The sequence below is a fragment of the Myotis davidii genome, unplaced genomic scaffold, assembly GCF_000327345.1.
Source record: "Myotis davidii unplaced genomic scaffold, ASM32734v1 scaffold732, whole genome shotgun sequence".
Lineage (NCBI taxonomy): Eukaryota > Metazoa > Chordata > Mammalia > Chiroptera > Vespertilionidae > Myotis > Myotis davidii.
Window position 1 is genome coordinate 266,781 of NW_006284349.1, and position 14,192 is coordinate 280,972.

General features: G+C 37.7%; 1 protein-coding gene across 2 annotated transcripts in view; it reads left to right on the plus strand.

Annotated features, from left to right (window-relative positions):
* Nucleotides 1-14,192, plus strand: part of TC2N (tandem C2 domains, nuclear) — a 28,553-nt gene that overhangs the window by 1,268 nt on the left and 13,093 nt on the right. Inside the window, exons 1-6 of one of the 2 annotated variants that reach the window (XM_006754711.2) lie at nucleotides 2,159-2,209; nucleotides 2,886-3,008; nucleotides 3,951-4,178; nucleotides 10,831-10,998; nucleotides 12,190-12,281; nucleotides 13,237-13,312. In XM_006754711.2, coding sequence (XP_006754774.1) covers nucleotides 2,942-3,008; nucleotides 3,951-4,178; nucleotides 10,831-10,998; nucleotides 12,190-12,281; nucleotides 13,237-13,312 — 631 coding nt within the window. In that variant the 5' untranslated portion in view covers nucleotides 2,159-2,209; nucleotides 2,886-2,941. Of the gene's footprint in view, nucleotides 1-2,158; nucleotides 2,210-2,885; nucleotides 3,009-3,950; nucleotides 4,179-10,830; nucleotides 10,999-12,189; nucleotides 12,282-13,236; nucleotides 13,313-14,192 lie in introns of those variants that run through there. The other variant, XM_006754710.2, reaches the window with a different exon arrangement.

Below are 14,192 nucleotides of genomic sequence, written 5' to 3' on the forward strand. Positions count from 1 at the left end.
GGGTAGAGGCCTGGTGTGTGGGTGGGGGCCAGCTGGTTTGCCCTGAAGGGTGTCCTGGATCAGGGTGGGGGTCCCCACTGGGGTGCCTGGCCAGCCTGGGTGAGGGGATGATGACTGTTTGCAGCTGGTTACACACCCTTCAGGGTGGGGGTCTCCACTGGGGTGCCTGGCCAATCTGGGTAAGGGGCTGAGGGCTGTTTTCAGGCAGGGATTGAAGCTCCCGACCGCTCCGTTTTTTCTTTTTCTTTCTTTTTTTATTCTGGGCCAGCTTTAGCTCTGAGGCCTCGGCTGCTGAAAACCAGTTTCTGGCCTTTGTTTACCGTCTGTATTTGATAGAATGTTGCGGTCCAGCTGGCTGAAGCCTGGCTGAGTAGAGCAGGTTTCTGGGGGTTTGTTTAACTTCTATATTTGCAACATAGTTACTTAGAGTTGCAGCTGAGAGGCCGGCAAGTCAGGCGGGGAATGTCGGAGTCCTCCGTCACTGAAGCAAGCAAGCCTCCCTGTTCGCATCAGCTGCCTGGCTGCCGGCCGCCATCTTGGCTGCCAGTTAATTTGCATATCTCACTGATTAGCCACTGGGAAGGGTAGCGGTCATATGCCAATTACCATGTTTCTCTTTTATTAGTGTAGATGTAATGTATTACATGAATTGATATTCAGATGTTAAACCAGCCTTGCCATGCTAGGATAAATCTCACATGGTTATGATGTATAATCCTACTTAAACGTTTCTGGGTTCAGTTTGCTAGTATTTTGTTGAGGATCTTTGTGTCTATATTCATGAGGGATATCCATCCTTTGACTATAAAATTATTTGTGTCTATATTTAAAGTACATTTCTTATAGCCAGCATATACTTGGGTCATGCTTTTTTATCCAGTCTTAACAATCTCTGCCTTTTAATTGGCATATTTAAAGCACTTATAGTTAATGTGATTATTGACATAGTTAGGTTTAAATGTATCATTTTGCTATTTCCTATTCATCCCACCTGTTTTTGTGTTCCACCTGCTGTATAATCTTGCTATTTTTTACTGTTCATCTCAGTTCTTCTTTGCCCCTCCCTTTTTCTGCTTTCTGTTACATTAAGAATCTTTTCCTATAATTCCATCTGATCAACTTTTTAGCTTTTTAGTTAAACCTCTGTTTTCTTATTTAGTGGTTGCTTTACAGTTTACAATGCATATCTTCAGCTTTGCAGACTGTTGTAGACACATTGCTGTGCACAGATGCTGGCTGAGGTCGCCCACCGGTGTGGCAGGCTTTGGAGAGGTCGTCAGGGAAATGCTAGGGGGCTGAACAGTATTCGCAAGGTTAATGGAGAGTCAGAAATGGCGCCTGCCAGCATCAGACCAGTTAGGTGGGAAGAGAGTAAAGCAGTGGGGGGAATGAGGTGCCCAGCAGCACTCTGGACTCTGGAGAAAGATCCCTGCCCCTCCAGCACATACCCTAAAGTTGGTCCATGTATCTATCACCTTCATATATGACACAGATGCTTTTCAAACTGCTGCCTGCGTGCCTGAACTCAGAAAGAGCACAACCTGCGTTTCCCACAGCCCTTTGGCTCTCCCAGAATAAGTCTTGCTGGTTTTCAAAGCCAGATGCTACAGAGCAGTGGTTCTCAACCTGTGGGTCGCGACCCCTTTGGGGGTCGAATGACCCTTCCACAGGGGTCGCCTAAGACCGTCGGAAAACACATATATAATTACATATTGTTTTTGTGGTTAGTCACTATGCTTTAATTATGTTCAATTTGTAATACTGAAAATACATCCTGCATATCCGATATTTACATGACGATTCATCACAGTAGCAAATTACAGTTATGAAGTAGCAACAAAAATAATTTTATGGTTGGGGGTTACCACAACATGAGGAACGGTATTAAAGGGTCGCAGGACTAGGAAGGTTGAGAACCACTGCTCTGGAGGCTCCTCCTCCTGGTGCAGGTCCCCCAGGCTGAGGCTTGGACCCCTCGCTCTTGGTGGGGGACCTCTGTAGTTGCGCTATCCCTCCCACTTGTGAGCCACCACACGGGGGATGGGGGTTAGGGTGGGTCCTGCCTGACTGAGTCTGCCCCTCTTACCCGTCTCAGTGTGGCCTTTTCTTTACATCCGTAGTTGTGGGAAACCTGCTCTGCTAGTCCTCAGGTTGCTCTCCGAGATGGCTGTTCTGTGTGTAGTTGTAGTTTTGGTGTCAATGAGAGAAGGTGAGCTCAGGATCTTCCTAGTTTGCCATCTCGAACCCAAAAGCCAGGGGCAGTCTTGTTCTTGAATGCCAGGTTAGCTTGTCCATGAAATGTGTCTTGTGATTGGTGCACTGTTCCCACAACAAATGTGTCTCCTTATACAGTCTTACATTTCTGGAAAACTTAACAGACCCCCTTTATTTTCAACATCTCTTATTTGTGACTTAGATAGCATTGCATGTATGTGTTACAGGGTTTAACACATACTAGCTTAGTGCTAGTGTAATTCTAAGCACTAAGCTAACTCATAAAGTATGAAATTATTTGTTTATTGGCCCCCATTATAAGGTCTTTGGGTTACCAAAAGAATTGATTTGGAGCAAGTGAATTTTTTTTCATACTTTTTTATGAGGGCCATTTTCTGTTTCAAATTTTGCTTGGACATCAATTTAGATATATGAGGCTAAAGAGAAAATGGAGAGTGGGGATTTTTTTTCACATTTAACATTCAGGTTGTTCAATTCCATTTTTATTAACTTATAAGGAGCCCAGGTTATAAAAATTACAAATAGGAACAAAAAATCTACCTTCCTCTGAATATTTGAACATCTTAGAAAGACCGATAATTTGATTTATTTGGTGATACCAAATGGAATTAAGCATGATTATTTTAACTTGTTTTCTTTTCTACCAACAGATTAATATTAAAGTTGGAAGCGTGCATCTTTTGCTGGATATTGGAAATTGAGTGTAATGGCAACAGAATTTATAAAGAGTTGCTGTAGGGGATGTTTCTATGGTGAAACAGAAAAGCACAACGGTGAGTTTCGTTTTATGACTTCAACAAACGTTTATTTAATGTCCCCTTACTTGTGGCATTTTTTAATATAAAAATAAATGAGACATATTTCCTAACTGCATGAGGGAGGCAGAAACATAAATATAAGGCACGCTAGGTAAGTATTAAAATAGCCGGGGCACAGTGAGGAGAGATGAATTCAACCCAGGAGGCACCCTGAGACAATCCCACAAAGGAGGTGACATTTGGTGTGGAAATATGAGGAGGATGTTAGCAAACTGAGTGGGGAGAAGGAAGTAAGGGAAGAGGAGGATTGGACATGAGTATTACAGGTGGATTAACTCTGGGTGTCCCGTACCTCCCCATCCTAACTCCCTCATTTTAGGAATTATATATCAGTCTATCGAACAAAGTAGGTCAGAGAAGCTAGCACAAGGAGAGTTGCTATCATGTTAGGGTCAGTGTATATTTTATTTTGTGATTTGGTGTATATTTTATTTTGTGATTTTTGTAGACTTAGAGACTTAAAAGTAGGTTTTTCAGAATTGCTTTATGTATTCAAGACTGATGTAACCATTAGTATTGACCAGAAGAAAGAATTGCTTTGTTGAGAGTAGTTTCAAATGACTAGATTTCACTTGAAAGTATTGTACAATTAACTTCAAAATAAACTTGTTTTTCCTTGTATGAACTCTTGTGGGAATGAGTCTTTAAAGCCTCCTTTCACCATTATGCTGTTATTATACTTTGGCAGTCGTGTATTAATTGCTCGAGTATTGGCTGGACGGAATTAACGTAGAGGCCAGAAGTGCTTGATAGGGCCCAAGAGTAGTTTATGGATCAGCTGTTTCTTCTGAAATGATTGGATAAATACCAGAGCATGCTAGGTGTGGATTTTTATATATAAATCTGAGTACGTATTTGTGATTTTTTTTCTTTTCTTTTCCCTTCTCTTCCATGCAGTTTCTGTGGAAGCTAAAACAGCAGTCTCAAGTAGTCAAAAGACTGCCGTCTGTGTCCCTCCGTTGACTTCTGTTTGTGTAAAGCCTCAGGTTGGCTGTACTGAGGATTATTTACTTTCCAAGTTACCATCTGATGGCAAACAAGTACCATTTGTGGTGCCCAAGTTTACGTTATCTTATATTCAGCCCAGGACGCAAGGAACTCCTTCACATCTAGAAGAACTTGAAGGTAAACAAGAAAAATGCCAGGGTTTAAAAATCAGCATGTAGCCTTTCAATGCTGTTTTTGCTCTATTTAACATAAAGGTGTATCTTTTATACACAAATTTTACATTTCGCTTCTGGTGTTTTGTTCTTTCTGTAGAGGAACTTAATGTTTAGTATTTTTGAAAGCTCTCATTATGAAATCTGACCATAATACAACACATTTGTATCTATATTTGGCCTTTTTTAAATGAATAATCTCTCTATGTAAAAGGCTGAGTGACCAACTGTACGTATGTCTGACCATCCGACCAACCGACTCGCACATGCGCTATACATATAAAGCTCTCGCTGGCACCAATTGCGTGTGACCGACCGTCTGGTACATATGATGCACACTGTCAATTTAAAAATAAATGTTGACTCGCGCATGCGCGATACATATTAAAATATGTTGTATTTTAAGTCTATAATACTATATTATATATACTATTTTGACATGTAATTTTTTGCAGCAACGCAATTTCCGTACGAATCTTCCTTCTAATTAATTTCCTTTCAATGTGCACAAATCCGTGCACCGGGCCACTATTAATAATTATAATCAGTTATCCTTCATACGTGAGGAAAGAAAAAATAGAGGAATTACTCTGGATTTGATCAGTAAATAGAGGAAACATTCTGTCTACTGTTTTCTGAAGGTTGGTGTAAAGAGAAATAAAGAAGCAATGAACTAGTCTTTCTTCCTTCCCATCTTTCTTCACCACTATGCTCCCCAGTCTATAAGTACACTTGCCAGTCTAAATAGCTTGAATGAGGTAGGTTTATTGGCTTGAATTTTGGCTGATATTGTAGAGGTCAATGGACTAATGAAGAGGAAACAACATGTAACTCTTGTATTTTAAAAATAATTTGTTCTAGTGGATTGAAACTGTTACAATGATTATTTTTTCTCAAAATTTTATTACGAAAAGTTTCAAACATACAGAAAGAATTTGAAAGAAAAATTGAAAGAATTTAGTGGTAAATACCTCTACATATCTATCATATAGATTTTTACATTTTAGTATACTTCCTATCACATATTCATCTATTCATTTCTCTGTGCGTTATTAATACTTTCTTGTGGAGGAGGATGCATGTCGGAGTAAATTATGGACATTAGTAGACTTCCCTCTAAACATTTAAGCATTTATATAACTTACTAGAGTTCAGCATCTGTTTAGTCTTCTTCTTTCAACATAAACTTTACATGCAGTGAGCTGCCCAAGTTTTAAGTGTGTAATTTTTGAGTTTGACAAATGCATATATTAGTGTAATAAAAACTATCAAGACCTAGAATATATCTTCAAATATTTTTTTCTGTCCCTTTTTCTCTTCTTCTGGGTTTCCAATTACACATATGTAGGACTCTCTGATATTGTTTTTATGTGTTTCTGAGACTTCTTTTTCCCCCCCGATCTTTTTTTTCTTTTTCTGATCTTAAGATTGGATAATATTGATCTATCTTCAAGTTATTTTCTTTTTCCTTTGTTATCTCCACTCAGTTGTTAAGCCTATCCACTGAATTTCCTGTTTTAGACATATATTTTTCATTATTTTGAGTCATTTTCCGTTATATTTTTGAACTTCACCATGTTTGCCTAAAAATTCTGACACTGAGGTGATCTAGGTTTGAATTCAGTGTATTGTCTTTTTCCTTGAGAATGGGTCATATTCTCCCGTTTCTTTGTGTTTGGTAACTTTGGATTGTATTCCGGATGTTGGATATTATATTTTAAGGATTCAAATCTGTTATATTACTCAGAGGGTTATTTTTTTTCCTTTCTTTTCTTTTTTTCAGCAGGCAATTAACTTGGTTGGATTCTGCAACTTGGTAGTGGCAGCTCTTACCTCAGCTTAGTTTTATTAACCTTGGCTGGAGTCTGTCCCACGCATGTGTGGTTCAGGGATCAGCCAGGTATTTGAGCAGACTATTCGCATAATCTGGGGTTTTCTCCTTTCCAAGATTCCCACCTTAATTTCTAGCTGCTGTGATTGCTCTGAACTTTGCCTTCTGGTTCTTCAGGCCAGAAAGACTGAATTTTCTATTGGAGTTTTACCCGCCCTGCTCAGTGCCAACATTGGCCTGCCCTTCGGCTAAAAGTTATTAAAAACAGGTAACTAATTTTGTACTGTTCTCTTTTTTTCCAACAGTCAAATCCTGTCCAGAATCTGCATTGCTTTTATTTATGCTCCAGTGCCTTTGGGTTTTGGTGTAGAGTTTAGTGTTATCTATAAGCGAATAAGGTCTAGGAGAAGTGATTTTTTTTTTTTTTAAGAAACATGGAAAGATGGACCTTATGTCTTATTTTTCATATATCTCTAAAAAATAGTTTTTAAAAGCTCTGGCTCACAGGATACCATGATTAATTGACTTTTCTCTTTCTCTCATACCTGTTTAACAACATTGGGATTAAGCCATGTCAACAGTCTTGCAATTTATTTTATTCATATCATCTGTTATGAACATGTTTTCATATTCATTACTTTTTAATGGCTTTATAGTATTAAATTATATGGATGTACTGCAATTTATAAATTATCTATTCTTAGTCATTTAAAGTATTTTATGTGGGGGGTTTTTCGTAATCAGAAAATAAGTAAGAAATACCTACCTGGCAATATGTGGTCGTTTTTCTTTTTCTTCTTTTTCATTGTATCGTTAATAAATATTACTTTTTTAGCTGACTGAGTCAGAAATTGGCTTATACTTAGATTGTAGGCTCACAGTGGATGTGGTGAAGCCATCTGATTTTTGGCATATTGGAGAGAGAATTACTTTATGTAACTAAAGCCGGGAAAGTCTTCTTGGTACCTAATTATAGAAGTAAAATATGTGTAAGCTGTATGTGCAAATGCATGTGTGAGTGATGGGCGGATATGGAGATTTTGAGAAGAAGATAGAGCAAACCAGTATCAATTGTGACTTAAATTATGTTTCAAATATTTGAAATTTGTTTTGTCCCATTACTTGCGAATGAGTCTGATCACAGCTGTAGACTCCTGCTTTGATAGCAGACAGATCTGTCATTAAAGTTTTACTGTGCTGGCTTTATCACCTACCTACCTACCCATCCAGAGGATACATTTTGAATTAATATTGAAATTTCAAATAGGGCTTTTGAGATGTGTTGGCAATTATGCAACTTTACAACAGTGTGGTTCTGTAAATGGAGAGAAATTCCTCTTGAACTTAAAAACTGCTATCACTATGTACTGTTTGAGGGGAAAATTGGAATTCTGTAATGGCTTACTTATAAAGGAAAAATGAAATCAGAATATTCCTTTTTAGGTATACCCTATAAAGGCAGTGAGTCATGCTCTTGACAGTGCTATTCTTGTTACCATAGACTTTTGTAGTTGTTTATGTGTTGAATGAGTCAAGTGTTAGCTCATAGGGGTGCCCACTCTTTAGGCTCTCTGGCATCATAGCTCCCTCTTGGCACCCCTCTGACCATGGGCTGTGCTTGGATTGTATACATAGTTTTTTTTTTGAAACAGGATGAGGATAGAATCTCACCTCATAACCTCATATTTTATTTTTCTTTTCTGAACTCAATGTCAAGCTACCTGCTTTATTGTTTAGCTTAATTCAGAAAATACTACTTTATACTGTGGGTTCTGTTTTAAATGGAACAAAAAGAATGAAAACATGGCAATTATTTCAACATTTAAAAAACTTTATGTGTATATATATTATTTCCAATGTGATTATAAGCTTTGAAGAAAATTTGATCTAAATATAAAACACATGTAGAAAAAAGGAACAAAGAAATCTATCGGGCAGTGATTTATTACACAGCAAATCATGTGTATAGTCACCACTCAAGTAAAGAGAGGAAAGCCAGCAACCCCAAAGCTTCCATCTTTCCCTGTTCAGTCACTTCAGAGTAATCACTATCGCTTTTTTGCTTTTCTTACTTTTTACCACCTAAGTACATATTCCTAAATGTTATGGCTTCGTTTTTTGTATGTTTTCTGACCTTTATGTAAATGAAATAACATATTCAGTTTTTATCTTTTGTTTGTGGGTTCTTTCAGTCAGCATTATGTTTGTGAAATTTACTCAGATTGTTGTTAGTAAGCTTCAGTTTGTTTTTATATCTGTACAGAGAGTGTACTTATCTATTGTTGTCTAATGGTGAGATACAGAAGTGTTTCTGTATAGCATACTATCAGGCAACAGTCGCCAACCTTTTGGACCTCCCAGGCCACCAGTGGTCCGCAGATCACTGACTGGCGACCGTTGCATAAGATATTTTTATGTATCAAGTATATACTGCAATTCATCTATTTTTATTGTTGATGGGCATTTGAGTTTTTTCCAGTTTTCGACTATTGTGTATAATGATGCTTATGAACATTCTTGTACTTGTCTCTTGGTGCACATGTACAAGCATTTCAGTTGTGTATATGTCCCAGAATGGCATGTTGGGGTTGTAGGTTAGAAATATCGTTAGCTTTAGTAGAAGTTAAGCAAACTTTTCCACAGTGATTATATCAATTTACATTTTCATCAGCAGAGTATGATCATTCACATTGCTCTGCTTTCTTGTCAACACTTGCTATTGTCAGCTTTTTAATTTTAACTATTCTGGTGAGCATGTAGTGGTATCTTATTAGAGTTTTAATTTCCCTCATGATCAGTGAGATTGAGCACCAGATCATGTTTATTGTCTATTTGAATAGATTCTCTTCTGAAGTGTCTGCTTAAGTCTTAAGCTAATTTACATATAGGCTTGCTTATCTTCTTCTTATTGATTTGTGGGAGTTCCTCATAAATTCTGGATATAAGCACTTTGTTAGTTATATTTTTGCACATATCTTCTCCCCTCTGTGGGTTACCTCTTTACTCTCTTAAATAGTCTTTGGAAATGGAAGATTTGGAAAATTTCAAATATAATATAGTTGAGTTTATTAAAAACTTGTAATGATTAAGGCTGTTTTCCCTTTAAGAAGTGCTTCTCTGCCCTAAGGCTAGGTAGACTTCTGATAAATGTACTTAATGTAGAAGTTTTATGGGTTTGCCTTTAACATTATTTTAGAGCCACAACCCACAAGGAATTGATTTTTGTGAATATATTTAGTTGGGATGAAGGTTGTTGTTTTCTCTATATCAATATTCAGTTGTCTTACCCCTTTTAGTGAAAAGCACCAGTGCCACACTCATTATAAATCATGTGACCATAAAATGGGTGTCTCTTTTGGGGCCTTCTATTCCGCTCCATTGATCTTACCGTTGGTGCCAGTATTCCTTTCTTAATACCCAGTAGAGCTAATCTTTCAATCTTGTTGTTTTTCAAGATTACCTTTTTTATTATTTTTGGTCCTTTATGTTTCAATATAAATACTTCCTATCCATTTTGCTATTTGATTTCTAACTTTATTGCATTGGTGTTAGAGAACATACTCTTTATGATTTCAGTTCTTTATAATTTGTTGAGACTGGCTCTGTGTATCTCAGCCTATGGTCAGTTTCTTTTTTCTATTTAATAACGTTTTATTTTTCAAAATGTACAGTTTGTTCATGCCTCTTTTCCAGCGGTTGGGGCGCCCCACCTTTGGTGTTTGCCATGTAAATTATTCAAGCTCTGTGCTTTGAATGCAGTTTAATAAGTCCCTGGCCAAGGAAGCTCTCTCTACCTTCATCTCTCAGCTACAGCAGCTGGGCTTATAAGCTTCTCGTTGGGGACTTCCTTACAGAGTTTGCCATGTGGTGCTTTGTCAGGCAAGACCAGGTTATTGAGCGTGTCCAGACTGTGCCTTTGGACCACGACTTCCTTTGGGCCTTGCCCCCACATTTGTTCGCTGGGTCTTTCTCAGCTGACTTTCTGGCGTCGTTCTTCTTCTTGTCATTCTTGGGCCGTACAGCAAACTCGGAGAGCAGCGGCTACCACTGATGTCCTGATAGGATGTCAGACAAAGCCCTGACTGGTGGTCTCAGTGGTTAGAGCATCGGCCTGCACACTGAAGAGTCAATTTCCGGTCAAGGGAGTGAACCTGGGTTGCAGAGTCAATCCCCCGCGCCCATCAGGGTGGGTGGGGGAGGTAGTCAATCGATGTGTCTCTTTCACATTGATGATTCTCTCTCTCTCTCTCTCTCTCTCTCTCTCTCTCCCTCCCCCTCCCTCCCTCCCTCCCCTCCGTTCCACTCTCTCTAAAAAACAATGGAAAAACAATGAAGATTAACAACAACAACAAAAAGATGCCAGACAGAAATGAGCTTGTGGTCCGTTTTTATAAATGTTGTGGTCTTCGTGTAAAGAGCACATTTCTAAAAAGAGATGATCTTTTTACTGAAAAGATGTGCTTTGTGTAAGTAGAAAAATAAAAGGAAACTCCAGTCACAAAATACAGAATTGTCCACAACGTTTTGGAATAGTGTGCTTAGGGGCAAAGAAAAATGTCAAAAATTTACCAGACTGTCTTGAGAGCAGAGTTCATGGCTGTCCCTGGCAGGATACTCCCCACACTTAGAGCTCCGTAAAAGGGTGCTTATTTTTTTAGATATCAAACACATGCGAGTTAATATTACTCGAAACAAATTTTTTTCCTTTTTCCTTGAATGCACCAGCTGTTGGCTAGTAACTCCCAAGAAAAGGACGTCATAAAACTTTAGAAACATTTGCTTTCAGGATCGGCCAGAGCATCTTTTGGGGATCGAAAGGCAGAACTTTCCGGCTCCTCCCACCCTGGATCCAGCTATGACGTGTACAACCCGTTCTATATGTATCAGCACATTTCCCCAGATCTGAGTCGGCGCTTTCCCCCTACTTCAGAAGTGACAAGACTGTATGGATCAGGTTTGAAATCTTTTGTGTGTTTTTTCCCCCTCCTTGTAGTTCTTTTTTCTCAGAGTTCAGCTTTTTATTGAATGTGTTACAAGAGAGGTTTAGTCAAAAAGACCAAAGCCCATCAGACTCCCAGATCCTTCTTTATTTGCTCCCACTTTCTCCTCCTCAGCTGGGGCAGCCGTGCTGGCTCTCTGTGTTTCTCTTTTAGCAAAAAATGTCCAAGTCAGATTAAACCAGAGACCCTGGGAGAGATGATTCTTATTACGGAAAACAATTTACAAAAAAGGGGAAAGCAGGCTTCAGAAGTGCCGAGTGAAGCACCCTGATTCTTTGCGGCATTATATCTAATATACAAATGGAAAGACTAATAAGTTGTATGTGCTAGTGAGTTCTAACTTCCATTTTATTTGTCCTATTTTTGAAAAAAAAAAGTTTTGTTTACAGATTATTTTGATATATGTTATATATCATCTGTCCGTTCATAAATGTTCCTTTTCTGCTCTACATAATAAAAATGATATATTTAGAAACATGATAGGTTTACAAATATAAACAGAGAAAATAGGAAATGCCTAAGTGATATTTAGAACTTTCTTAGTTTCATATTTGAAACTGCATCAGTGATAGTGTATCTTGTACATATCTAATTCACAAATTTCTCACTGTTCTTCAGGTCACACATCTGTCTCAACATTGAATTCAGGCACTAAAAGTAAAGCAGAAATATTTATTTAAGTACTTATTTATTTCAGTACTGTGCTAGAATACACATTAGTATGCCGAGTTCTATTCTTCCAGGATCTTACAGTTCAGGAGGAAAACTAGCCATATAGGATCACCTAGGATTTGGTGTTGATTTTTTTTTAAAAAGTGCTCATTAAATAGTTGACTTGCATTTAGCGCCGGGGACTTACCGCTTTGATTATTCTCATGAGATGAAGAATTGAGGAATGTAGCGAAAATAACGAATTTTCCCTGCCTGATATTTGATGTGGATGTACAAATGTATTGTTTGATTTTTATTGGTTTTTGTTTCAAAGTAAAATAATTGAAAAAAAAATTTAAATTTTGTTAGGTTTTATCTCGTAAGTAGATTTGCGCATAATATTCATGATATATTTCTAAAAAGATTTAATTCATTGTAATTAAATAGAATTTCTTCTTTTTTACTATCAGTAATTTACTTACGTCTTTTTGTAGTTTGTGATTTAAGGACCAACAAACTCCCTGGTTCCCCTGGGCTAAGCAAGTCTATGTTTGATCTTACAAGTTCATCTCAGAAGTTCATGCAGGTAAATTATTTATATAAATTTAATTATATCCGATAATTTATTTTCAAGCTAAAAATTCAAAATGGTGTAAATTACATTAGGAACAACATGCTTTGCATCGTATGTAGATGTATCTATTCTTATACTTCTTCTGATAAACACTTGATATTTCCCATGTGCATTATTTTAGCTTTCAAGTGAATAAAAAAGGCAGTAGTTTTGTTTTTTTTTATGAGTCTTATAGCTCTCATTTGATATGCACTCAGATACTTGGAATTTAAAATGGTATATATTTTAAAGTGCTTATTGATTTTACTTTCTTTAATGAACAAAACTAGTTAATAAAAAGTAGTATTTCTATTGAGATGTAGAACTTTAATTATTCATTAATATTAAAATACTGTCCTATGTTTCAAATAGAACTGACAAATTTTTGACATTTAAAAAATGTTTTTTTTAATACACGTGAACTGTGATTATTATTTAAAACTTAGAAAGTAGACTTAAGCAAAGTAAAAAGACAAATCACCTATATTCCTGTAACTGAGTAAAAACACTGTGCAGATATTGTTTTTACATATTTGTGGGCTTTTTTCACATGAACATATATACATATATTTTATTAAAATGAAGTGTATTCTAAATAATCTTTAATAATCCCAGCTGAATTAAATTTTTGCAAACTTAATTCTTTATAGCACCAGTTCTTTAGCATACATTGGAATTGTGTAGAGCATAATCTCTTCATCCTTATTACCAAACCAAACCAAACAGCAAAGGCTTTTCCATATATTATCTAGTAAGATATGTAAGATTTTCCTGATAGCACACACAGAAATCTTTTCTATCTAAAAGTGGAAAATTCTGATTAGTAACTGTCAAAATGGTTAGCATGCATTTTGGTAGTAGGGTAGGTATTATTTCAGACGCCTTCAAGTTTGACATGCAGCTTCTGACTACAGAATTCTATTTGTAGAGACATGATTCACTGTCCAGTGTGCCTAGCAGCTCTTCATCGAGGAAAAATTCTCAGGGGAGCAACAGAAGCTTGGGTAAGGAATAAAGTACCCTCTTTTTATATTCTTAAGGGAATTATTTCTACCCAATAGTAATTTGAAAGTATATATGACACAGTAAGAGAAACTCTAGATCATCTATGTATATAAAAGCCTAAACGACCGTTAAGACCGAACAACTGGAACGACTGGTTAACCGGTCACTATGACCCACACTGACCCCCAGGGGGCAGATGCTCAATGCAGGAGCTGCCCCCTGGTGGTCAGTGCACTCCTGCAGCGGGAACGTAGCTCAGCCAGAAGCTGGGCTCATGGCTGGCGATTGCAGCTGCGGCATTGGGAGCCTCTCCTGCCTCCACGCTGCAGCAGGCGCAGCAGGGCCAGGATGAGAGGCCCCGGCTGGGGCTCCTTCCTGGCCGCCTGCCACTTTGGCACTGCTACATCCCCCGAGGATGCAGGCCAGGCTGAGGGACCCCATCCGTGCAAGAATCCATGCACCGGGCCTCCAGTTACATATGTGTTGGTAGTGTAACCTGTGTATGAATACGCACATCAGATGGACTCTGTTTTAGTGTTCAGACGTGAATACATCTTTTTAAAAGTGGAGCAGTTAAATATCCATTGTTGGTTTGTTTTAAAGTATATTAGTAAGGAACTTGTTGAAGTATAGAGTATTAAGTCCATGTTAATATTATTTGGGGAAAGTTTTGGTTTTAACTTAAATTTCTCAGGTTATAATTGGGTTAAGTTTTTAAGCCATGCATTACTTTTTTGTTTGTTTGTTAATCCTCACCCAAGGGTATTTTTTCCTATGATTTTTAGAGAGAGTGGAAGGACAGGAGGAAAGGGAAGAGAGAGAGGGAGGGAGGGAGGATGGGAGAGAGGCATACAGAAAGAAAGAGAGAGAGATACACAC